This window comes from Microtus oregoni, unplaced genomic scaffold (genome assembly GCF_018167655.1).
Source record: "Microtus oregoni isolate MIOR12 unplaced genomic scaffold, Mior012 000008F_ref0000371, whole genome shotgun sequence".
Classification (NCBI taxonomy): Eukaryota; Metazoa; Chordata; class Mammalia; order Rodentia; family Cricetidae; genus Microtus; species Microtus oregoni.
In genome coordinates this window covers 39,939,510-39,967,045 of record NW_024543067.1, presented here as the reverse complement: position 1 = coordinate 39,967,045, position 27,536 = coordinate 39,939,510, and the positions used below count along the sequence as shown (strand labels likewise).

General features: G+C 43.3%; 1 protein-coding gene across 2 annotated transcripts in view; it reads right to left on the bottom strand.

The window, feature by feature from the left end:
- The window catches only part of Bmper (BMP binding endothelial regulator), a 253,526-nt gene that overhangs the window by 100,470 nt on the left and 125,520 nt on the right, over positions 1-27,536 (bottom strand). For both annotated transcript variants that reach the window (XM_041657223.1, XM_041657224.1), the window contains exons 7-11: positions 20,943-21,042; positions 13,462-13,571; positions 11,654-11,794; positions 9,597-9,701; positions 5,839-5,884 (exon numbers count right to left, since the gene is read on the bottom strand). In XM_041657223.1, the coding sequence (XP_041513157.1) occupies positions 5,839-5,884; positions 9,597-9,701; positions 11,654-11,794; positions 13,462-13,571; positions 20,943-21,042 (502 nt within the window). The remainder of the gene's footprint in view (positions 1-5,838; positions 5,885-9,596; positions 9,702-11,653; positions 11,795-13,461; positions 13,572-20,942; positions 21,043-27,536) is intronic.

Sequence of the window (27,536 nt, the reverse complement as noted above, 5' to 3'; positions counted from 1 at the left end):
GGAAATTGTTGTCCTGTTTGCCCTTTAACATCACTCTGTTTACTGGGACATATAAACAGCCATCAGACATCCAATGGGCTTAAGGTAGAGAGACTTGCCAACAAACCAGCTAGGCAATTTCTGCAAGAAGCTGTGCTGGGTACAGGGCCTGCTATGAGCTAGTGTAGGTCCAAGGACCTTCACAGCTAGAAACTAACCCCTTGGGGTCAGGTTAAAGAATCGCCTGGCAACCATGCACCTCCTGGCACCCCGAGCTGCCGAAATTCAGTATTTCCTGTGACTTAAGGGTTATGAGGCTGAAGCTATTTCAATCACACGTACATATGTGCTCAGTAGACCCTGCCAGCTTCAGTGTTACAAATCACATGCTTGCATTTTGAGTTGGGGGTGCCACGGGCTGAGTATGAGGTAAGTGAAGGGTTTAAGTAATGTGTGAGACCTGGGGGTAGGTGACCATATCCTAACGCCTGTGGATGCCTCTGACCTGATTAAGAGATTAACTTCTCTCATAACCAATCTCTAAGCCCCCCCTTCCTCCACCGCCCCCACACACCTCGCTTATCAGTGAAAACTTTGACACTGAAGTATTATTTCCAAGTTTGGAAAGAGATCTGCTGCCAGCATAGAATTGATCTGATTCTGGTCTCTGTGGGTTGGTGAGGTCAAGATTCCACGCACTACTTGCCAGCACACTATAAAAGAGCATTTCACATAAACCAAATGCTACAAGGAATAACAGAGTGGCCCTCCTGGGTTCTGATGCTTCCTGGCACCTAACTCGTGGTCACATGACAAGCAGCCAAGCAGAGGGACTGCCTTCCAGCTACAGCCTCATACCTTGGCAAGAAAGCGCTTTTGCCAAGAGTTTTATGGAGTTTGTTTAGCTCACTTCAAATATTTTACTTTAAGTAAATCATCCAAACCAAATTCAGTCCTTTCTGTTGAGAAGGAGAGCAGTATGTGTCGGGTGAGTTATTAAGAGGCGACTATGCATGCTCTTTAGACTGTCCTGGGGCCTGATTCTAAGAGGACTCCCCATGTGAGTAGAACCCCAGCGCCTGTTCAGACCAACCTTACCCATTGTTCTGATAAGGGGGCATGGATGGTTTCCTGTCCTTGTGACTGCTTCCTACCTACATAACAATAAACTTGCATGGTTACTGACTCATGCAGAGAAGGCCTATAAAACATGTGTTTCCTCTTTTCTGGGGGAAAAAAAAGATCTCAACTTCTACAAAGACCAAGACAAGTCCAGGCAGGAAGAAACTCAGGGTTTTAGTGAGAGTCCAAGCAGTGCAACCACTGCTGGAAACAGCCCATTCTTCACTTAATATCTATGATCAACATGCAGCCTTGAGTATCTGAGGGCTGGAATCAACTTCATATAAATATGTATGCATGCATTCATGGAGATATATAGTCTTGCCGCCTTACAGCACAGAGTAAAAGGAAGACATATATGTTGAATAACATGTTGAATAATTCACATTATAAGTCCGATCCTATGCAGTAAAGACAGACTTGAGCTTATGCAGGCTGTCTGGTATAGCCAGCATTTTATCTTTCCCTTCCAAGCAATGGAAAGCAATGGCAGCATTTTTTAAGCAACCAGGTTGTCTTCACAATGACTTGTAAGCTCAGAGAATTAAGATGTAAAAACATAATCAATAAACCCAGAAGCCCTGGCCTTTTGATTTTAGGCTAGAAGGGCAACTCCCCTTCACGCTCCTACTGTGCTGTGTCAGCAGTACTGGTCATAAGTCAACATTGCTAGTCCTACCAGTGTTCCTCTCTGCATTCACCGGGGCAGCTTTCTCTGCTTGGAGTATCACTGGTTGACCCCAAGGAGCATTTGACAACGTCTAGAGATGCCTGTCACTTAGAGGGAAGGGTTACAGTTAAATACTCTGCAATACACAGGACATTCCTAAAACAAAGCCAATGGGTGGTGTGGGAGAATTGTCTATATTCTGTCAATCATGTTATAAATAAATGCTGATTGGCCAGACAGGAAATAAAGGCGGGAAAACCAGACCGGAAGTAGAAATGATGTAATGAGAACAGGAGAATTCTGGGAAGGACGAAGCTGATTCCTTTCACTACTGCCCAGACCCCCGAAGCAGCAGGATGTGATCTGCCTCAGTGAAAAAGGTACTGGGCCACATGGCTAACATAGATCAGAAAAGTGGGCTAATCAAGATGTCAGGAAATTCGGGATCAACCTACCCCTGGACCCAACAATACCACTCTTGGGAATATACCCAAGAGATGCCCTATCATACAACAAAAGTATATGCTCAACTATGTGCATAGCAGCATTGTTTATAAAAGCCAGAACCTGGAAACAACCTAGATGCCCTTCAATGGAAGAATGGATGAAGATAGTATGGAATATATACATATTAGAGTACTACTCAGCAGTAAAAACCGATGACTTCTTGAATTTTGCATGCAAATGGACGGAAATAGAAAACACTATCCTGAGTGAGGTAAGCCAGACCCAAAAAGAGGAACATGGGATGTACTTACTCATAATTGGTTTCTAGCCATAAATAAAGGACATTGAGCCTATAATTCATGATCCTAGAGAAGCTAAATTAGAAGGTGAACCCAAAGAAAAACATATAGGCATCCTCCTGGATATTAACCTTCCTCAGGCAATGAAAAGAGACAGAGACAGAGACCCACATTGGAGCACCGGACAGAAATCCCAAGGTCCAAATCAGGAGCAGAAGGAGAGAGGGCACGAGCAAGGAACTCAGGACCGCGAGGGGTGCACCCACACACTGAGACAATGGGGATGTTCTATCGGGAACTCACCAAGGCCAGCTGGCCTGGGTCTGAAAAAGCCTGGGATAAAACCGGACTCGCTGAACATAGCGGACCATGAGGACTACTGAGAACTCAAGAACAATAGCACTGGGTTTTGATCCTACTCCACATACTGGCTTTGTGGGAGCCTAGGCAGTTTGGATGCTCACCTTACTAGATCTGGATGGAGGTGGGTGGTCCTTGGACTTCCCACAGGGCAGGGAACCCTGATTGCTCTTTGGGCTGATGAGGGAGGGGGAGTTGATTGGGAGAGGGGAGGGAAATGGGAGGCGGTGGCGGGAAGGAGGCAGAATCTTAAATAAATAAACAAACAAACAAACACATAAATAAATACATAAATAAATAGATGTGAGAATTAGCCAGTGAGAGGCTAGAGCTAATAGGCCAATCAGCTTAAAATTTATGAAGACCTATGTATGATTTTCTTTGGGGCTAAACAGTTGTGTGGTACCAGGAGGGACGAAAACCCCAAACAAGCAGGCCTGGCCCTTCATGTTACAGATGGGGAGACTCTCAGTAAAACAAAGTCTGAAAACCCTGGCATCTTCTAGAAAACACTGGCCTTGGCTTGACATTTTGGCCTAGGTTTCTCCCTCTAGAAACCTGTATGCCAGAAGAGGTTTTATAACTAATAAGACAAGGAAAGAATGGGCCCAAAGGTTTGTTCCAGATCTTGGCTATAATAACAATGGAATTTCAAAGTAGGAGGTCTTCAGGCCGTAGCTAAGGGACATCAGGAAAAGTCTACCTGGATGCGGTATGGAAAGCTGGGCATCACCTAAAAAGCTGGAGGCTATCCCACGTCTTAAGTGAATCTGAGCAAATGAGTCTCGCCAAGAAGAATGAGTTTTACAGCAGGGATGGAGAACTGCTGGAGAGCAAGCGAGGGGAACAGATGGAAAGAACACTAGGGGAAATTGAGAAATAGCCATCTGATGATATAATCCAGACTTGGGCCGAGAACTGCCTGCCTGAATCCTTCCAGCTCTGACCTGCAGGTGCAGGTGCAGCGGGTGGCCTCCCGGTGCCCCTCCAGCTGGGTGGCTTTCTCTAGTTGTCTCCCCGGGTGATGGGAGGGACGGATCATCAGATACTTCCCACAAGACAGCACTCCATATGACTGCTTACAAATTTTCTTCCTTTGTCTTCTCTTTTCCCCTTTTTATTTCTCTTTAAGTTACCAGACTTCTAGATATGGAGAGGCCAGATTGCAATGGATAAACTAATAAAATCTAACTTTACTTGCAAAAAATGTCACTAATCTCACCATTGTGACACTTAGAAATTAGGGGAGTTCCAAATTTGCCTTGTTTCTGTTTCTGTGTAAAATTCATGATCTTCCCCCCTCCCCGCCCAGATAGGATTTCTTTGTGTAACAGTCCTAGCTGTCCTGGAACTTGCTGTGTAGACCAGGCTGACCTCAAACTTACAGAGAGCTGCCTGTCTCTGCCTCCCAAAATTAAAGGCATGCACCATACCACTTGGCTAAAGTCCATGTTCTTGTGAGGCTGAAAACCAGGTAACTGGGAAATGTGCACATGTGTGTCATGCAAACAGAAGAGATGACCTGCAAAATATCAGAAGGCCCGGGGAGGCCTGCCTCTCCTCCATAGTCTCTCTCTGCTTCATTATCTATAGAGGAATGCAAACAAGCCCACTGACGTGGCTACAGAGGAAAATGCTACCAGGGCATCCTGGAGATTGCTCATACAGAAGGAAATGGAGCTGATGGCGGCCTCCAAACCAGCCACACATAGAGTCTCTGGATGAGGACTCAGGGGAACAGTCCAGGCACATGCTTCTGAATCACCTGTGTGTCAACCATCGCTGCTTCTCCTTTCTGCATTAATTTCTGAATTAACTGTCATGCATCATCAACCTCCTTTGAGCTAGTTTATGACTTCATTATCTTCAAAGGAAGGTCTTTTATTAAATCTATAATTTATTTTTTGCTAATTCAATAAGCAGCTTCATCCATTGTACAATTTCATGGCTCTCTATTTTTAAGCTAATAGTATCTATTAGACATGGGTAATATAGACATATCATACATTAACATATAGCAGTTTCCCATGTATAATTTCATATAGATACAAAACAACACATATTTATGTATATAACATGAAATAGTCAAAGGAAGGAAAACCAGGAGCAATATAAACCCTGGTTTCAGATAAATAAAAGAACAAACCTGATGCCATAGGAAAGTTGCTTTCAACAGCATGAAAGTCCACTTCTGTCAGCCTGACTGACTCATAAAACAGTTTCTAATCAACTTCCTGACTCTGCTAATGCTGCCCCCCCCCCATGCATCAGAAATAATAATGTATGTCTAACACCACTATTTCAATCGCATACTTCAGGAAGCTGTCTCGAAGCCAGGTGTATTTCGGGACTAACACAGTGATTTCCTGATAGAGGTAGGCAGAAGTCCCCGTACGGGGCTGATGTGAAACCCAGCACCTTGCTCTGCCCCAGAGATTAACAGAGCAACCGCAGATGGCTCTCCAAATTCAAGACTTTTAGAGAGACTCTTCAGGAACTCAGCTAAAAGTGTCAGGATGAAAACCACATCAGAAGTTCCCCGGAGAAAGGATGACGGGGATGGGGGAGGGAAGAGGAAGGGCAGTTGTTTGGTGGTATAAAGAGAAGGAGTGAATCCCTGAGCGATTACGGATGTCTGGCTTTGCCGGGCATCATTATCCTAGCCCCAAGGACTGCAAATGCTGTTAGCCTTTTCAAACGTGCATTAATTTATTTGTCTTTTAAAACTCCATCTAACCACTCTTCTCCTGAGCTCTCCTGACAGCAGATTCTGATGGAGATACCCACACTCCAGTGTCTGTGAAAGGGCAACAGCTGATTACGGGTGTCGATGGGGAGGTGGACATGTCCATCTCATACCTACAGAATTGAGTCTACAGAAGACTCACATCAGGTTTTTCTATTCATCACAAAATATCAAACAAATAGAGCACATTTTTTTTTTCCAAAGAATGAACTTACTTTCAGTGCAAATGGGACAGCATCCTTTCCTGTTGAGAATCTTACCCTGGTCAAGAAGGGGGGAAAAAGAAACACCAGAGTTTAATGTTAAGAAATGGTCCTTTGGGATAAATCTTTTTTCAAAAATCTAATATCAGCATTTAAAATCCTAAACAACATCAGCCCAGATTGTACTTGAACTTGATGGTGATGATGGCAGTGACAAATGAAGTTTCAAGCATCAGGTTCCCAGGGCAGGCAAAATCATTCCAAAAACCTGTCCTGTTTTTATCCTTTACGAAACAGGATACCTCAAAGTACGGTGTGATTTTTCTCACATGGAGACAGCCTGGACACAACTTCCTCACTGATCGCCAAATCAAGCACTGTAGAGGTCAAGTGCATTCATACACAAATGGGCACCACGACCACTCTGTCCCCTGCTGTGCTCAGCTAGCTCCCCTGGATGCTGCAATCTAAGCTCGGGATGCAGGCATCCTCTGGATACAGGGCACTACAGACCAAACTCAGCTCGCCTTCTTCCTCTGTAACATCATTCATACTAACTCACTGCTCTATCATCAAAGCCAGGGAAGCAGCAGAGAGTTCTGTAGTAGGGAGTAAGTTTCCATCACTGCTCTAAAAAATGCAGTGCAAGTTCCTAGTCAAATGCCTTTCCGCTTCTTCTAAAGCCTGACATCTAAAGAAGTAACCATACTCTGCAGACCATGTCAGAAGACGGCCTTTTCTTATCTCTGACTCCATGATAATGTGGAAGCAGATTAACATCCAAGGAACTACTCAGTCATGTGACCTTGGGCTGCTTATGAGGATTTAATGAGCTACCACTTTAAGGCTCAATGATATGATAGTCACCGTTACTAAACAATGCAAACCCTTCCTGAGCTGAGTATATCACCTTCCATAGGTGAAGAAGCTGCCGCCATGCGACACGAGGGTGCTAGAAACAAAACGTAAACTTCATTTCAGGGGCGCCACAAGCTACATTCTTTTACCAGATTTTGATGCCACAGTTCTTCGAGACATTAATTATCGCCTGCATTCAGTACAGGCTGCAGTGTGTGCCCCATGCTTCACCTCATTTGAAATTCACGGCCACACTCAGAGTAGGGATGATTTCATCCCCTTTTGACAGAGAACAAGGAAGCAAAGAGCACCAAAAGGTGGCCCAAGACCCAGGACAGAGACCTACAGCTCCACTCCGCTCATTCAGTACCGGCGAGGGCTGTGCAAAGCAGGTTGGAATATTTTCAAAGTAAGCAATCCATTGGCTTTTCAGATGACATTTTGCTACTGAAGAACAAAAGCCATGCCTCACTCATGCCTCACCAACTAAGCCTGTGATGGCACATTAGACTCCATAATGCCAAAGGCAGTGGTTCAGCCTTGCAAATGCTGCAACCCTTTAATATGGTTGCTCAGGCTGTGCTAGCCCCCAACCATAAAATTATTTTCATTGCTACTTCATAACAAATTTTCTACTGTTATAAATTACAATATAAATATCTGATATGCAACTTTTGTGACAGAGTCATTCGACCCCACAAAGGGATCATAACCGTGAGGTGGAGAACCATGACCATAGGGAATCTCATTTAACTTCTCAAAGACAGACTCTTCTCAAAGAAGACCAGCCCAGTCCCGTGGAGGGGTCTCTGCAGAAGCTGGTCCGAAGCACTCTGCCCCCACGGAATTGAGGGTTTAAAGCGAGGTTTCTAACCAAGTGTGACCGAGCAATTCTGTACATCTGTATCTCAGTGGATACTACTGTTTCCCTTGTTCAGCAAATGAAAGTGGAGCTGGTCCTGTTAGTAAATTAGTGGGAAGCGAATAAAGCACACACTGGAAGATCAGAGAGCCGGGCTGTGTGTCATGAGCTGGAAAATGCACACGCTGTAACCTCATCTGGAAGAAGACTCTAGTCAGAGCCTACCTCGGCAGAGAAGTCTTGGGGGAGTGAGGATGCTTCTGTGACCACAGGAAAAAAAACCTCAATATACAAGGATACTATTTAGGAGAAAGGGAGCTGATGGGCTCACCCATCCCCAGCGGGACTCCCAGAGCCTTGGAAATTACGTAGGAGGATGTACAGGGAATACAACCACAACCCCCTTCTGAAAAAAAAAAAAAGAAAAAGAAAAGGTGCGGTACCCGAAAAGGATGTAGAAGCGGACACAGACTCTTTCCAGGATTTTAATTTTAGTATTCTTTTTTAAAAACTTCCCGAGTCAATCATGGGAAGGTGAAATTACTGTTTAGTTTTCATTCTAAAAGGGCTTCAAGGTAGAGCTAACCGATCTCCAAAGATCTCATGCAGGCTCTGAGAAGGAAAAGTGTGAAGGGGAAGGCAGGTTGGAAGGATGCCTAAAAACTAAAAGCTGGTTCTGGAGGCTGCAGTCACGCCAGGGTACTGGCATTAATTGCAGTGGGGGACGGATGAGCTGGGCAAAGGCTTTCCTGGGAGGGATGGACGTCCCGGCCTGAGTGTGGGACACACAGCGTGATCACTAGGGAGACAGACACAGGCAAGAGAGTTGTTTCCCAGCAGAAACCACGGACCCAGCTAGGAGCGAGGGAGCAGCAGAGCTGGCGTCAAGCTGGAAACACCACAGTGGCCTGCTCAGGCGAGTTACAAGAGCCACCAGCTTGGCGCTGCTCCCCAGTTTTGTCTTGTAGAATAAGGAAGCCCATTATTACTACCATGTGCCGGGAGGGTTCATTAGCAGCGAGGTTCCCCGAGGACTGGCAGAAATGATGGGATTCCATTTTTCCCAATGAATATTTATAAGTGGTCCATGTTCAAGTCTGCTTATTGTACCTACTTTTTTTTTCTTTTATGGGAAGTTTTCAGTTTTATGTCTGAGGCTTTTTAAAGCAAGACTAATTAGGGGAGGTTTTTTTTTTTTTACCCTTGTCTCCTCCCCTCCCCCAATTCAGTTGTGCAATGGCAACAGCTGTTGTTTTTTTGTGCCTCATTTGACACTCAAGTAAAAACAGCAACTTTTTGTTTATAATAATAACAGATGTGAATAAAATTAAAAGCTTTCTATAATGGAGACTAGCGGACATGTTCTGAATATATGGATATGTTTTCTTCATTCACTGCAAGGTACTGAATAGGTTTGACATTTTCCCAAAATGCACAAAGCCTTGAAAGGTTTCGAGTTGCTGAGGTGAATTCAATGGAGCCCACGCTTCAAAGATAATGGTGGCTTTATTCAAGCCTCTGGGCTGTGGGCTTTTCAAAAGAGCTATTTCCATAAGGATGCTATTTCCATGTGCGGCTACAATGGAGGCCAGGGCCAGAGAAGAATTTTCTGCAAAGGAGTTAGGGCTTCTGCAAGGCAAGGAAATCCTCCTGGGGAGTTTACTATTAAACAACCACATATTACCATGGCTATGAGAAGAAAGCTGAGATCTCCGAGAAAAGCAAAGAAAGAGAAGCAAAATGTAGTTATAATGTTAAATAGAAAATCCAACAACAGAAAAACAAGGTCTAGGCAGAGAAAGTGGGAGAAGGGTTTACATAGACGGATGAGAAGTCAATCAAGAGTAGGAAGACTGCAGCGAGAACTGGGAAAGAGTTTTGTCACACAAGGCTAGACTCCCAGGTGGGGATAGCAAGAAGGAATAGCAAGCTACACAAGAGGCTTCAGCTACTAGGGTCTATGTCAGCCTCCGGAGTGCCTGGCTGTCTTTTTAGAAAATGGCGTGGGCCGTGCATTTCTGAAGAAAGTAAAGCTGAATTCCCAGCATACCTGTGGGCAGCTACTGACAGGAACGCACTGCTTCTTGCGACACTCTGTCTTCCCCTTCACACAAGCGCAGATGCTACAGTTGACGGAGGACCACATCTCCCCATCCTGCGGGACACAATACAGGATTCTGCTATCAGGCGGAGACCACAGGAGCTGAGTCAGTGTGTTGTGGCTTCCCGATTGAGAAGAGCAGGCCTAACCTGCTCGAATCACACAGCTTAGCTAGCCCAAGTGACTCTGGGGCATCTATAGGTCTATAGGTAATCAAATTGGGGTGGTGGGATCTTGCTCTAAAGTGCAAAGGATTCTCTGTATCCAACCACGCTGTGTTTGCATCTCACCTCTCATGTGTTTTCTACTTTCACCCTGGAAGATGAGGAAGTATAAATTTTCACTCACAATGCATGAATAAAAACATTCCTCTGTTTAGTAAGAGTGAAATATTTCCTATCTTGGACAGCACAGTTCATTGAGGCTTTTACATAGGGTGATGTAAGCCAAACCCAGCTGTGCCATACCACTGAGCCACCCAGGACTTGAAAAAAAACAGAGGATATCAAACAGTTCCCAGTGGCTAGGCAGATACCTGGGTGGCAGTCATCTGAAATCACAGAGCTCAGACAGAGCAGCCTAGAGACATGCATAGCTTGTACACTGCCTGGCTGGCACTCTCCTCTGAAGATGTAGGATGCCATTTGGGGAAGCATTTCTGAGACTAAACTCTTGTTCAGCTAGAAGGCTGCTTGGTCAATGTATTGGGCTCATTGTCTTTATAGGGTGCAGTTATCTGGTTCTGAGCCAGAACCCATCAAGCAGGGACATACTGCACTGAGGTTGGGAAGATCAGACAACAGGCAGATCTAAAGACAAAAGGGGGATTCCTTTCCAGGCCCGTGAATTCAAGACCTTCGGTGCAACCCCAACCTCTTGTTTCTCAATTTTTGAAGCCCTTTTAAGGACTGCCCACCGTCTGCTTCCTTTCAGGTGAGACAGAACTCACTGGATCTGCCTTTAAAGGGTGTTGAACTTATCAGTGTTCTACGAGCAAATATTCCCAGGGCTTACAATCTCTGTAAAGAACTTTAAACCCCAGGTACTAAGAGAAACATTTTTATAAAGTGACTAGAAAGTTTTTATCTAAAGCACTACCAAGAGAGGAGTCTATTTTACCTTGGAGTTCTAGGGGAAAGTGATGACTTTGAATAAAGAGGATATCATGTATGTGTCTCTGAAAACTTGTTATATGACCCCTCCTACAAGCTTAATGGGGTCCCTAAGAATCCAGACCTCTCTTCAACCACGTCAGCGGGAAGGAAGCCTTGAGGAAGCGTCCACATCCGACATGCTGTTAAAGGTCTACAGGCTCATGGCTGTCATCAGGCGTGTCTTTATACAGAATCTCTCTTTCATCCTCAAGGAAAACTTATCTAAGAGAGGGAGACATTCTGAACTAAGCCGATGCCTACTTGTTGAAGTGAAATGGTTACTATCCCACTTATGATCACCAGAAAACCATGTAGAAGGCCAGTAGGCAAGCCTTTGAGTACCAGGGGGTTGGACTCTCAAACCTACACTGGCCACTTACATGGTAAGCAACATCATCTGAACACCTCGACACAAGCCATTTGTGTTAGGAATCTGTAGAATGCTGCTGAAAGGACCCAATTAATCACAGATCCCCCAGGATCTGGCCAGACAATGTGTACTGAGCATCCCCAAGTGAATAGGATGCTCTCTGTCAATTAGGCCCTATAGCCACACCAACCACGTGGCTTGCTCAGCTGAGTTTCAGGCAGTGACTGATCACATATAGAAAGAGTAATAACATTGATGCATTTGGAATCTTTCAAATCCTTGTTTTTAACATATATATATATATACATACATATGTAATCACATACATGTACAAATTAATATATTAAATATATGTGTGTATTTTTAAATGTATAAATGAAATAAAACTCTAATCTGCATTATGTCTGGAACCTTTTAATGGCCATCATAGGATAATGGATCGCACAGCTCACGACACTTGTAACGGTCTATCTCATACATACCCTGAAAATCTTGCTACCAAACTTGCACACTTTGACATCGTCTTGGGGCACTCGCAGGAGACACTCTTCACAGCAGGCATCCCCATTGCTGTCACAGACTCCAGGCTGGGAGCATTTCTTCTTACACACCATTGTAGAGTCCTGGAAGCCCAAAGGCAGACTAGAAATTAAAAATGACGTTTACCCCTCCTAGGCAACCTCCTCAGCCCTCCTTTAACAACCCTCAGCGGCTCCACCTTGCACTCTCTTAGCCCCGTGCTTTCCTGTGGTGCAATAAACATTTCCTCCACCTCAAAACATGTTTCTGGACTAACACCTGTAGCAGATGAGGGTGTGGCACGCTCCCGGTCTTGTTTCTACTGGCCTATAACTTCATGCTCAATGTTCTTGCTCAGTGGAAGAAATCCCAGATCACTATGGCCAACACAATTCCTTCTTCCTGCCCTTCTTTCACTCTCTCCATAAATAGAGCTTGTTCAGGCTTCTTGTACCTTCCTTGGAAATTAGGAGGAGGATGGTTTGAGGCTTGTTGGAGAGGGAAAGCCTCAAACAGAGACAGAAAGAGATACTGGGTATCACAATAAATGCAGGCCACCTTTGGTGGCTTGAATGAGGACACCCTCCCTCCAAGACTCATATTTGCATTTTGAGTTCTCAGTTGATAAGCTGTTTGAGAAAAATCAGAAGGGTTAGGTAGGCGGTGTGGTCTTGTTGGAGGAATTATGTGACTGGTTGGGGTGGCCTTTGATGTTTAAAAAGTCCTGCCAGGCCCAGTTCCCTGCCATTACTACCCAAAGATTATTTTGTAAGGCTCTCAGCTACTGCTCCAACCCCATGTCTTTCTGCTTCCCACTGTGATGACAGTGGACTCACCCTCTGAAATTGTAAGCAAGTCTGAAATTAAATGCTTATATAAGAGCTGCCTTAGTCATGGAGTATTTTCACAGCAACAGAACAACAATTGAGACATGACTGTCCTTTTAAGTATCCACTTTCCAAAAGATATCTACAAACTGAGACTGTGAAAAGCCCACCATTGTCAGGAAAAGTATTCATTCTAGTATTCTAGCTAGAATACTGGGACACATTGCCTGATTATGTCTCAAAGATTCCTTGAGACCCAAAGGGACCTACATGCTAGCATAACTAGCTCCCATTTGAGGCTGTCCCTCAAGCAAGAGAACTGGGAAGGCCACATGTTTCAGCAAAAACTCAGTTTCAGTTTCCAAGAGAAAGCTGTGGCTTATGAGATTTCTGGATGGATATGAAATCATGGGCGTGGAGCCCAAGCTCACAAGGAGCTGTTCTGTGTGTTTACATGAAGCAGTTGTATGTTAGCACAGGATATATATATATATATCCATATATATATATGGAGAGAGAGAGAGAGAGAGAGAGAGAGAGAGAGAGAGAGAGAGAGTTTTATGGATAGGTCAGGATCATGCAAACCATGGAAGGTGGGCATCACCTCAACAAAGTATTTGAAATTGATCAGGTTTATCACTGTAATGAACTATAAAGCTATGCCTTTTTCTTCTTTTGAATACAACAGAAATTATTTTTTATAGGTCTGCTAAGGAATTCATTTCAAATAGGTGGAGCTCTAGAGAAGGGTCATCTGTACTTGTCTGACTATAGAGAATGTTTAGGACAGCCTCCAGATCATCTCTAAAACACCGAGTATGATTATATTCTTCAAACGGCATCAACAATGATTCCCCCAATGAATACAATGCCTACATTTGCCTATGATTCCAATGTAATCCGAGCTCACTGGGTAATGGCACAGCCTCTTAGAGCCCCCTTACCTTGCACGTGCATACTGTGCAGTTATCATAGAGAAAAGAAGATCCATTGTCATAAACATCACTACGAAACAGGCAGCTCCCAAAAGGAAGGTCAAATACTTTCCTCTGACCTATAGAGAAACAAGAATAAGCACAGAGTAAGCAAGACAGAAACCAGACATATCCCATTTTACATCTCATCAATAGGAATTACATCACAGAGCTGTGGGACAGTCTCGCATGACCAGGTAAAGGTGATGTACAAAACAGAGCCTTAGATCAGATACACCAAGAATTACCAATGGAAGAAGCCATTGCAGAAAAGTTTGAGTCCACAGAGAATTTTGCACATTCACCACACTATGTTTACCCTAGTGGACATATGCTGCCTTGTGGAGCTTACACAGAGTTAAGATTATTGCAACACAACATGGTGAGTTCTAGAAATTGTGCCTGATTCTGCTGCCTCTTAGATAAGCGGTAACATGATCTCCTCAAGCAGGATCAGTGAGAGGGAAGCTGTAGATAGAAAGAATCAAGATGCCCTCAGGATTATCATGAAATATCATCTGTTTTGGTCTAAATGGTTTGTGTTCCCACAAAACTCATACACTGAAACCTAAGCACTGAGCCATCATATTAAGAGGTGAGAGCTTTGAGAGGTGATTAGCGCAAGTTGGTGGGGGTGGCGGTGGCTCTCACTAAAATGTCTTTATGTAGCAGACCCAAGAAACAATCCTTGTTCCTCCCACCATCTGAAGAACAGCAACGGAAACTTCTATGAGCTACGAAGAAAAAGCTCAAAGAATCTGTAGGAAGCTTGACATTGGGCTTTGCGGGTTCCAGAAGTACATTGCTGGTGTCTGAAAGTGACCCAGCCAATGACAATTTACTATAACAGACCAAACAAATCAACACATAAGATCACTGAAGAAATTACACAAAGGCATAAAAGGGGAAGTTAATTCAAGGGACACACAGGGTGACTCCAATTCCATGTGCCATATCCAGCTTCTGTGAGGACTGGACTGGTGAGCAAGGAGACAGCACACTAGGCCAAAAAAGAATATGATCTGATTAATTTCTTTCAGCACTTGAGTTTCTACTCTTAAGACAGCATGGAACCATCTTCGACGTGATTTGTTTCTTTAGTTAAAGACTAAGTTAAGAAACTAATCATTCATGTTCACAGAACAAATTTATAACCACATTCCTCTTTCTTTTTAAGAAATATTAGCATTCATCCTCAGTAAGCCCAATGGAATCTTCATTAGTAGACCTAGAATCGCTATATGCATACCAAATGTTATTCTTACAAATAGAGTTGTCAGAAATATCACCAATAGGAGTTAAGGAAAACTATTCTCTTCCTATGGCAGGTCAAGGGTACAGAACAGGCCCAGCATTAAATTAATTGGGTCTCATAATGAGGAGGAAACTGGCCAGACATCAGAGGATAACAGTGAGCTACGTGTGTCGGATCCCATTTACAGATCCCTTCATGACCTTGGGTAGGATCATCAATAATGCCATTGCCTTGTATTATCGCCTCTACCTGCAATGCTAATGTGAAAGCATATAATTAAGACTAGCCCATGGTTAGACAAAATTTAGCAATATCATTGCTTTTCTTGGCTTGTATACTTGTATGTGTAGTAGCCATGAATGTTGTTGGTGTGTGTGTGTGTGTGTGTGTGTGTGTGTGTAGGCATGCATATGAGTTTTATAGGTCGATATTAGGTGCCTTTCTCAATTTCTATCCATTTTATATGTTAAGGTATGTTCTCTCGGTTGTATCCAGATCACTGATTAAGTTAGTGTAGACAATTACTTCCAAGAGTCCCCTATCTCTAATCCCATGAAGATGGGATTGAAAACTAGCCACAATGTTAATCTGCTTACGCCCTGAGTTCTGAGGATCTAAACTATGGTCCCCATACTTGCATAATAAAAACTGCTGCCCAGGCCCACTGAGATATCCCCCTAGCCCGAAACCACTATTAACATCCCAGTCAACAGAGGCAATTCTTATGTGCCCAACCACATTTTGAGGCTCTTTAACTTCCAGAAAAATATAAAATTCATCCCTTCCTGAAGTTCTCCTTTAACGCCCCCGGGATGTCATTTTGAAGCATCCGAAAACCGTTAGCTAAATCACATGGACTGGCCCATCCCATTATAATCACTGCTGCCAAAACACATCTTAGATTTAGAACATTATAGTACAAGAAACATCTGGAGCCACTTTTAAAAATATTTATGACAACAATGAAGTTGGTAGTTTTTCACAAATTGAACATTATTCTCTTTATCAATCCGTCAGAGATATGCTTCTGTCTTTGAAAAAACAAAATAAAACTAGACTCTAAGTCAGTATTTTCTAAAATTATGACCTGGATGTCCTTTTCCATACTTTATCTATGTGTACTTCAAGTATCTCACAACTGACCACAAATGGTTTTGGCAAAATGCAGACAATTACTAAAATCAGACAGACAGACAGACAGACCGATGATAAATGAATAAATCGTGTCCCATAGATTTCGGCATGTTGTGTTTGTATTTCTATTCACTTCTAGGAAATTTTAATTTTCCTTTTTAATTTTTCCCTTCACCTGATTTTGTCATTTCTATTGTTGTTGATATCCAGCGAATCCCATCACTTGTGGGAAGAGGCAGTCCAAAGAATGGAAAGAAATCTTTTCCAGCTATACATCTGACAAAGGGTTAATATCTACAATAATACAAGTAACTCAAAAACTTTAACATCAAGAAACCAATCACCTCAATTACAGAAACGGGGCAAGAAACTACAAAGAGAGTTCTCAAATGATGATATATAAATAGTTAAGAAATATTTTTTTAAAAATGTTCAACATCTCTAGCCACTAAAGATATACAAACTAAAAATTGCTTTTTTTTTTATGTTTCATCCCATCCCAGTCAGAATGACTAAGACCAAACAAAAAAAACAGGGGCAAATGCTGGTCTGAAGGTAAGGAAAGGTGAACACATATCCACTGTTAATAGGGATGCAATTTGGTACAGCTGTATGGAAATAAGTGTGGGTGTTCCTCAAATAATAAAATAAATCTATCACATGATCAGCTCTACCACTTGAGTATATCCACAAAGGACTCCATGTCTTAATACAGAGATACCTGCTCATCCATGTTCATTGTGCTCTATTCATAATAGCCATGAAATGGAGACAGGTAGATAGATGCACATCAACTAAGGAAGAGATAAGGAAAATGTGGTATATTTATATAATGGAGTAATATGCAGCTGTGAAAAATAAAATTTGCTAGGAAATGGATGAAAATGGAAGCTATCATTCTCAGTGAAATAACCCAGACCCATACAGAGAAAGGGCTCATGGTGTCTCTCATATACGAATGTTAGTTTTGAGTCTTCAGATACTTGTATCTCATTTGGAATAGCCACAGAGTTAAGAAAATTACTAAAGAGCCATGGCAGTGGGGGGATCTTTCTAAAACAGGGCACATTAAAAAGTATTAACAGGAATAATGGAAGGGGAAGGGCTAACTTGGGGTGGTGGAGGGGATGGCAATTAATATGGGGAGGAATACATAGCATTAAAGTCTTTTCTAAAATTCAGATGGAAGTCTACTTCTGTATACACACACAGGAGAGAAAGAGAAGGGGGCAGAGAAAGAGAAGGATAGAGAGAGATGGGGGCAGGGGAGAGAATGGATTTATCCTATAACATGACAAAACTTCTATTAAAAACCAGAGACTAACTAACAAGAGTAGTGCCAGGAATAGGTTACTTATTGTGGGGTTGTTGAGTGGTGAGGTCTCATAGACCTACCTCCCCCCCCCCCACCCCCACGAGCAGTACAGCCTATTGCCAGCACTCTTGGTTAGCCTCTAGAACTTGAGGAATATGTTGGCACCACATCCTTGTCTCACGTACTGTGAACCAATTAAGCTAGTACTAACTTGGATGCTTCATTCCTACTTGCCAGCTTTCATGGTACTGGACAATGCTATTCACACCACTAGAGAAGAAAACTAATCATTAATCGTACCCAACTGTAAATCTACATCAAAGACCGGCCTGGCAAGACAGTCCTACTGGAGCAATAAAGTCATGAGCGCCATTGAAGTAACCAAGTGTTCTCTGATTCAACTTTAGTCATACTCCATAAGATGAAACCAATATCTGGCACCATTATCAGGCCAAACCCTTAAGGCTAGACTGTCACAGACCCTGGAGGAGAATCCACTATTGTTATTTTGTCGAAAGCACATAGCATTAAGTAGACTTCTGATGACTAATCATTATACCCACAGATTAACGCATCTGTCACCTCTCATCAGAGAAACTTCTGTCTGCAGCAGATAGTGATAGAGACCCCTCAACTGGCCAAGGCACAGAAAATAGGTGACTATGGAATGCTCAACTCTAAATGAAACATATATACTGCACCCCCTTCTCCGAAGGCTAAGGGCCCATAGAAGAAGAGGAGGCAGAAAGAGTGTAAGAACCAGATATGATGAATGACTATGGGGAAAAAGTATTTTCTGGCTTAGCAGGAAACTGTCCATACAAATTCACAGAAGTTTGTAATGACAAACACAAGACCTGTGCAGGTCAAAGCTAAACCAAATCCCAGCATGGAGAGGGACCCTGGGCATGAAATCCCACCCCAAGAATGAGAAGCTACTGGGAATTGTTAGCTGCTGGGAGCAGAGTCAGTTTTCTCTAAGAGTGTAACCCCTGGTAAGACCACACACCCAATAATATTTACACAGTACAAACTGGTCTTGAATATTTTTTTTAAAGGACACAAAGTTGAATAGATGGCCAAGGTGGGAATTGATCTGGGAAGAGTTGCAGAAAGTGGGGGGAATATGATCAAAACACACTGCACAAAATTCTCAAATAACTAATAAAAACAAAAATATATACAGGGCTCTATGTGGAGCCGGGCATGGTGAGACATGCTTACAGTTCAAGCACTTAGGAGGCAGAGGAAGTAGGAACACAAATTCAGTTGCCAGTCTGGGCTATAATGGCAAGAATCTGTCTCAAAAATGAATAAAATTTCAGTGTCTTTGTGGAAGCTTGCTCATAAACCAATTATAATACCTCTTCTTCATGGCTGGAGTCTCCATTTCCTCCCCAGAGGTCCTTCCATCTCTTAGCCTACATGGCCCTTTTCAGTCATTGCACAGCCTTTTGCTTATTCTATTATTACTGTACTCAATACTATTGTATAAACAGATATTGTATACATGGTGGGTAGATGGATAGATGACAGATGGGCCTATGAATTGACTGATCTATTGATTGATTCCTGAACAAACAGATACTACGACACTTATTTCCTGCATTCGATGTGACCACTGGCTTAAACCAGCCTTCAGAAAACTGTACATTGTACCTAGAACTATGGCAATAAATCTTTATGATGTGTCTGTCTCTTATTTGAACTCCTAGCAGATGGCAGATGATAACTATTAGCACCGTTAATGGTGATGTAATGTCAGTATTATCTTGGGTTATGCCATCTGGAGAGGTGTCTTGGGTACTGCTCTGCGTATCCTGATCTTTGATGAGATGCTCCATTGAAAATGAGCAAGGCAGGGAAGGAAAATTTTGTAATCCAAGCGGTGGCAGTGTTCCACGCGTAGGCATCCCGCTCAAGAGAAAAATCTAAGAGCAAATCAGTATCCATTCAGTCAGAAGCTGAATGTCACTTAGTCTTCATCAAGCAGTTTCCCAGCGTCTGCTTTTATATGTTGTTTTGCTTTTGTTGTTGTGCATAAATGTTTCTTTCCACCACAAAAGAACACAAAATCTCACTTTAATCCCAAAGTCATCACGGGCCAACACAAAACATTCTAGGGAGTGGTTCAGAGGCTGAGTGGACAACTTGATGTAAGCCATTTCCACACCATTCCATTGTGGTTTAGAGCAAAGAAGGAAAAGGTCTCATTTGGCGGGATTGTGATCTTTAAGTTTGCCACAACTTACTGTTCTGTATGTGGTCTATCTGTAAAACACATGGTCAATAAATGTGTACTAAACACAATCGCCACGGCTCCTGTGCGAAACTTCTAATGGACATAGCACACCCACAGCATTTGCTTCAGAGTTCTAACCATAATTATTTATCTGCAAGGCCTTGAAAAATCACCACTTCCTCCTTGATGGACTCCCCTTGAGATGGCACAGGTTCCACCATTCCCTTGGCTTGGCAACATATGCTACACTGGTTTCAATTTGGGGCGACGCACTTGGATTGGCAACAAACAAAGCACAAGTACATGAAAATGTCTTTAACCCAGTGCACCTCACAATTCTCTCCTGTTCTTCTAATTATTCCATATCTGCTTACAAGTATGTTTGTACATGAAATAGAATGGCAAACGCTGCTAGATGAAATGGCAGTAGAATCCCTCAGAGAGGAGAAAACAGTTGGACAGCAATGCCTTTATTTGGTCGTTTGGTTGGAAAGAGAAGCTAAGCTGAAGGTGTTATAATTTGTGAAGGGGGAATCAAAGTCATTTGAGTTAGAGGAAAGAAACTATGAAAGAAAGGGGAGGGCTCCACAAATGGCATGCGTGGAGCTGACAGGAGCTGAAACCTAATCAAAGAGACGCTCAGTGAAAATCTCCCAGAGACAAAACAATTAAGGCCTTCCATCACTTAGGAAGCTTCCTATTTCAGTTTAGGATATTCATTCTACATCTCTGTAAAATAATCCCCTTTGCTGGCCGTGAGCCTTCAGTGAATTGTGCCATATGAGCTCTGGTTCAATTGTTCCAAAGGATGTGAAGATTGCTGGGGGTGACAAAAGAACACCCAAAATAGTAACAAAACAATAGAGAGATCCAGACAGACCACCAGCAGGTCACACCAGAGGTGTTCAGGGACACCACCGGCCTTTCCCTGGGGGTCTCTGCAGAAGAGTGGAATACCTTCTTCTCAGAGGGTTAAAACTACTAACGGTGCCAGTGTGATATATGGTTCTATATTCCACAATTTCCTGAGAAGATTCATTGAGAAAAATCATGTAACCTGTGAGCAGAGCCTGGTCTGTCTGTTGTAAAGGCTTGATGGAATAGCAGATACTTCCTTCCAATCAAGGGTCAATTGCTGTTCATTGCAAGCTGCTCACTTCTGGGCATCCTGAGGGCTTTCAGCTCTCAGGGAACGTTAGTCCACATTCCAAACGCCTTTTCTACGCGTTCCTAACAGTCACATGTCCAGCTGGAGACTCTTTCTTCAGCACCATTCTTACCCCCACCGGATATTAGCCAGGTTGGAGCTGGATGTCAGGCTCCAGAAACCATGAAAGCCAAGAGACAGGCAGCCTCTGAGCAGCTCTCAGGTAAGAGCCAACGCCTCTTCACACAGTTAAAAAGAGCAGTTGTCTCCACGAGGCCATGAAGCAACATACATACATACTCAGCAGAAACTTCGAGAAGGCATCACATTGTCCTTTGACCTGGAAATTGTCACTCACCCAAACATTTGGGGCAGCACTGTCCTGGGGGTGTGTGACTAAGGTGCTGGGGACAAGAGAGAATGGGGCAGACTTCTCTCACGCACTGTGTCCTGCCTCCCTGAGAAAAGAGAGAGAGAAAACACATATTTAGAAAAGTCGGTGCACATAGATGATACACAGCTAAGATGTCGAGAGCAAGCACAAGGCCTTTCTTCAGCATCACACTGGCTGATCAGTTCCCTCTGAGTGATAGACTGGGGTCCCTCACAAGCTTTTCTTTCATCTTCCCTGTAGGCCTTACAGACTCCAAAAACTACGAAAAGATCACTTGCAGCTATCTGGTTGTAGACAACATCCCTCCCAACACCCACTACCTTTCTTTACCATTTCGTTTCTCAAACCTAGCTTTGGAGTAGGCTAGGGTTAACAACCATCTCAGATGTCCTAGGATATGAAAACAGTTTTAAAATGAAGAAGCTAAAACAAAGACAACAACAAAAACAAGCCAGCAATCCAAGTGAATCCATTTCTTATCCAAGCAAAGTGATCCCATTTGCCGAGACTTTTTTGATCTCTCTAGTCCCATCTTCCCCATCTTTCTGCAGATATCTCCCTACAGTAAGGCTTCACCCTCAGTCTCAGCTTGCAGAAGCTGGAGGTTGTCCCATTGACGGTTCAACCAGAGAAGGCAGCGCACCTGCTGAAGGTGTGTGCTGTGGACGCCTATGTGCCACAGGACCTTCTCGCTACCAACACAACCTGGCTCACTAGCTATAAGGCCGTAATGGCTGATACCGGAAGAGCTGGAAGAGCCTAGGAAGCCTACAGTAGGAACTTTGAAGATTTTAGATATGGTTTGCATTTCCTTCTACTAACCCTAAGAACCTCTTATCCCCAACATTCTTTCTCATCCTCTTGCCCCAGCGGCCTCCCCATGTCTCTGCCTATTGGTCTCTGTATTCCCTTGGGAGGCAGAGACGTAGACTCCACCCCCCACCCCCTACCCCCCTTTCTTGATGGTGGTGTTTCAGTGAGCTGTAACCGTATATTCAGAAAGCTAGAAGAAGAAAAACTAAAAATGTTTCCCAGTTAGTTCACATCTAACAAATCATCAAGGCTGGCATGAAGACAGTTCCAATGCCGTAGGTCACTAATATAATAAACTTTATGAATGAAGTCTTATTTTTCAGAAGTAGCTAAATTTGGTAAGTAGATCACCAGACAAACGGGATTATCTTGAACTGGTACCAAGTTCTTGCTAGGTGTCCAGAAGTGAAGGAAAGGTGGACAGGTGAACACAGAGACGCAGAAAAGTCACGTGGTCTGGGCTCTCAGCTGGAGGAACTGTGAGGCCATACAAATGCCTCATGTTTACTATGTATAGCTGAACAGGAAGGCAGGATTATTGTGTAGAGCTGGACAGGGAGATGGGTTATCACACACGAGTAAACAAGGAGGAAGGGTTTGTGTTTTACAGCTGGATCAAGGGGCGGGTTTTGCCAGCCTCAGCAGCAACAGCCTCTGTAGGGGAACAGTCTTCAGACCACAAATATCCCGGGACAGAAAACTACAATGGACATTTTCTGCACGCACTATCAGCACCCGCATACAAACCAGAAGGGAAGACTTTGTCATTTCCTTATGAGCCTCAATCCCACCCTCACCCCCCATGAGATGGGACAGGGGTGGCACTTAGCCATTCCTCAGTGGGTCTGAGGCTCTGGGATCCCTGGCATGACCATGTCCCAGGCATTCACTCATGACTTCCTCTGCTTCCCAAGACTAGGTTCCTGGGATTTGAGCTGCAGAAATGCTAAAGGACTTATGGTTCCCCATTACCTCAGATGGAGAGTTCATAGCTCAAGAGGCCTTGGTCAGTGAGAAACAGGTCCAAGGAGCCCTGGCCCAGAGAAGGAAAGCCCAAGCTGCAGTCACTTCCTCTCACCCCCCCCCCCAGCCCTGTCTGCATGAGCAGCAGACATTACTAGCGTTGGCTGTGGGGAACTTCTTGGCAATCACCTCTCCCTAGCCAAGTCTACCCTGTCCTTTGTTTCTGCATTCCCTAATTGTTGTAGTCACTTTTATTATTACAGTTTATTTTTTTGGTGGGGAAGAATTTAAAAAGAAAAGAGGCCATGTTAAGTCTTCATAAAGATTTGTGATTTTTAAGTCTTTTTAAATGTTGGATTGTTCCCTAAACCAATACAAAACATGCAAAAAAAATCACAAAATACTCTCCTGTTTTTATATTATTTCCAGATCAAGAATCATTAAAAATCTCCCAAGGATCATGGGTTGTCCTGAGAATTCTCACTCAACTCTGCATAAGCCTGAAGGTAGAGATCTGTCATCAGACTTCAGGGGTAGGTAACAGGAGTCTGGGCAAGTCGCTGACACAGCCCAGCTTATGCATAAGACCCAGAGGTTACACGCAGAGGGAACACAAGACGATGCTGACCCTTGATTTTGATTTTTATGGAATTCATCTGTGAGCATTTTCTTACACTCTAAGTTGCTGGCCGTACAAGGCTGTCTGTGTGCAGGCCTCTCTTAGGTGCATGAAAACACAGGCTTTTCATTGATATCCTCTGTTCTTGTTGGATCGACATCTATTTTTAAAGTATATTTTAAAATTAGAAGTTTTAAAATACTGCATAATTTCTAAAAGTTAATGTGTCCAACACTTTGCAGTGCTGGCAGAAGGCTATGTGTGCACTGGTAACTTTCCTTGCTGCAAGGTCAAAGAGCAAATTTTGCATAGCTAATACAACTGCACTTTGTGTTTCCCTAGAGTCTGTTAAAGTAACTTGAACTTCAGTCTGGGTTTGCTGGCTTAGTCAAGTTTTATTTTGTTTGGGTTGCAGTCTTACAGAACAGCCCAAGTCCCCAGTCTGATTCCAGTTAATTCCTCCAAAGAAAGGGCTGGCCCTTGTTAGGAACACAGTTGCAGCTCACAACCTGCTTCTAGTGTTTCAGCTCAGAGGAGATTCTGACTGAACAACCTGTGACTAAACTATACACTAACTGGGTTAAAATGTCAGAAGCAAGCATTTCTAAAAACCAACATATTCAAGGGCAACTGGTCTACCTCAGGCTCTACCAAACATACACAAGCACTTTCAATGTGGCTTCCCTGATCTGACTCTCTTCCAGGACTCCTCTTTGGTACCTACCCTTTTATTATATATTTGTTTGAGACTAATATATATATATATATATATATATACATATATACATATATATATATGCTTAGAATGTAACTACGAAAATAACAATGCTTTTTATAGAACTTTCATTACCAATTAGCACACTCTCATCTTTGCTAAGACTGAGGAAGACTCAACACTGTGTGTAGCAGAAAGTTCAACTTACTCAAACTCAAAGGCAAGATAGGAGCCACATGTCCACCAAAACTGCTTCCTTAGTCTCTCAACAAACATTTCCAGACATCCATGCAGATAGGCCTTGTCACATGACTCATTTCTAATCAGTGGAAAGAACATAAAACATCTGTAGGTCTGATGCCATCATCAACCCCTGTTGTAATCCTGTGTCAGCCAAGAACAAAAATTAAGCCTCTTCTCCCCGTGGAGCCTTCTGGAACCTTCATTTCTCAGGAATGCCCCCCTTTCCATATCTTCCATTTTACCATTCATTCTTCTATATTGGGGGCTTATATAATTTTGGGTGCAATTATAAAAGCTTCATCTTATAAGGTAACAGAGTTTTGCCTCCATTGTAATGTCTTCTTGGAGGCAGGTCCAGTTCTGTGCTCCTGATGTCCTAAAGAAGAGTGAAAGTTTGAGGAAAACCCCATCCAAGAGTTGTTCATTGAGAGGTAGAACATGAGCTCCAGATTCTGGAAACCGTTAGCTGTAGAACGCTAACGATGAGCTGGTAGATCTGGAGGTAGCCTGTGTCCTCTTACCTTTGAATCTCCTTGGTTTCTATATTCTCATTGGACTGACCGCACATCCTAGTTGCTAACTAAATGCCTCTGGATGTTGACAATATTCAACCTCAAGATGTAGAGCTCTTGACACAATTCCTTCCAAGCAATTGAAAGCCTGGTGTTATAAGCTAGTCACGAAGGACAGGAGTACCTCTGTGTTCTGACCCTCACCATCTACCTTTCCTTGAGAGAAGCAAGACTGTTGTCTACAGTCAGCTGTTTGTTACAACTGCATAGTCAAGTACTTCTCTGTCAGAAGCCAATTGTTAACAAGGACCTGAAACCTACCTCAGGTCTATTTCCTAGGCTTTTCTACTTGGTTTAGATGATCGAGTCAAGAACACAATTGCTTTGTGTCAAAGTTTACCCTGCAGCAGCAATTTTGCTGCATAATAAAAATCTGTCTTCGAAGCAGAATTTGGTGATGAATGCAAGATGAGAAAACCACAGCCATGTGCATGTGGGATGCCTCTGCATCCCCCAAGGGTCCACAGAGTTGGGACTGGAACCTATCTTGTAGCATATGACATGGCATCGCTCCCTTGATTGGGATGCAGAGCCTGGCTGCCTGACTAGAAACTGGAAGCAGGCTTGCTAAACAGCTTTTAAAAATCTCCCCAGGATGTGATATATTGTGGTTGACTCATTGCTGAGTTGTTACAATGAATCAACAATGCTCTCCCACATCTAGAGAGATTTTTTTCCCTATAACCAATTCTTTGAAAAGAATAGGGTTGATGCTAAAATACTGGTAAGAGAGAAGGGAGCAGCTGAAAGGCCAGCGAAGAAATAGATCTTGAGTAGAATAGATTTGTGTGGGGTCCCTAAGTCTTACACCATCACAGCCAGTGGCTCAAAGCCAATTAGCAAACAAAGCAACTGCCCTGAGTGATAAACAGGATCAAGACACTGCACACAGAGAGATGGATTTTCTTAGCCATGTCTCTCTTTGTTCTAGAACTTAATTTCTGAACACTCCAAAGCACAACACTTCCTAAGGTAAAGGTCTTGGTTTTTGGGTTGTTCTATTCGTTTTCCACAATAGTAACAACAAACAGACCAGTCAAAGGTGGAGAACAGTGTAGGTGTTGGGCTTCTGGGCTGAGGGAGCAGAGGTAGAGAGTACAGGAAAGAGAGCACACACACATACACACACACACACACTAGGCAGTGATGGCAAGACCAGGTTGTGTGAGGCCCCCATGGTGGCACTGTTAGCACCCTAACAAAGCCATGGGTGAGCTGCCTGTATCCCACAGTAAAAACTGGGCAACTGAACTTAATGCACTTAGGGAAACTTGCCACCCAAAAAACACAAGATAGGAATGAAATGTGAATTCCATCCTACAACCGTCTGATCCTACAATCTGCAGTCCAGTTTCCCAGCTGGGAGGTGCTGTCAAAGCAACTGAATGGGGCTTCTTCTCCCTTGAGCTCTGTCTTATGCACCCCTGGTCATAGCTTTGTGTCTATTAGAAATGACTTAGATGAAATGTTTAACCGACATTCTGTTATGAGGACAAAAATCCAAAACATGTATATACTTTATGTAACTCCAGGGCTTTCTCCATCCTGTTTTCTGCCCCTCCCCCACCCCACACTGCTATTTTTCATCTGAAACAACATGTGACTGGTGTAGAAATCTGAAGTTCCTCCTTTTCGCTGAGGAGACTGATAGTATTTGCCATTCATCCCCACTACTGCAGGCCCCATACCTGCTTCTTCCTTTCTGTCAAAGACTTAGCTTTGGATCCAGCCATGAGTATATACCATGCTCATTTCTGAAGGCCTAAGACGGCTCCTCCTTAGAACATGGGCTTCAAGTCTAGGATGTGGGTCGGAAGCACCCTTACAAATCCTGAAAAAGAATACTGAAGTGTTCATTTTCAGAATGTTGCTGCAAGGCCCAGGCACTACTACCTTGTCTAAGTTACAGTTATGTCCCAGATACTAGAGGATCGTCTTCCCACTCAAATCCCTACGCATACTCTGGGCTTCCTGGACACTTGAGAGTTCTGCCTTGTACTGATTTAAGATTGAGCATGCTGGTGGGGCACTAAGCAAAGGGACAGGTTACTCTGGTTGTCTCCATACTGTTCTAAGTATATAGAGAGAAAGAAAAGAAATACACACACACACACACACACACGTACATACAGAAATACACATACTTGCACACATACAGTCACAGTGCCTTAATGAGACTGATACTCTCCAAGGGATGTATCACTGGGCACTGGGCATCATTGGGCAATTCAGTCATTGTGCAACCTTGATGGAGTGATTTTGAATTAATGTGACTTACAACATCACTGGCTGATATAATCTCAAAGACAACTATCATATATGCACCACACTATTGACTAAAACACCTTATATGATGTAAGAATATATGCACATTGCAATCTTGTCAGGCTTATCACTGTAGTCTAACAATTTGGATGTATGCATCAGACTCATGCAATTGATAGCAGTGTCTCAGACTTTGACCCATGGACATTTGAGGTAAGGGATGTCCTCTATTATAGCAGGCACACTGCAGCACTCCTGGCTGCAACAACCAAAAGTCTCTCACCATGCACTTCCTGGGGCCTTGGAATCATGTCTTGATGAGAACAGCAGAACTAGATCAATATTTCCTCACATCCAGGACCATGGAT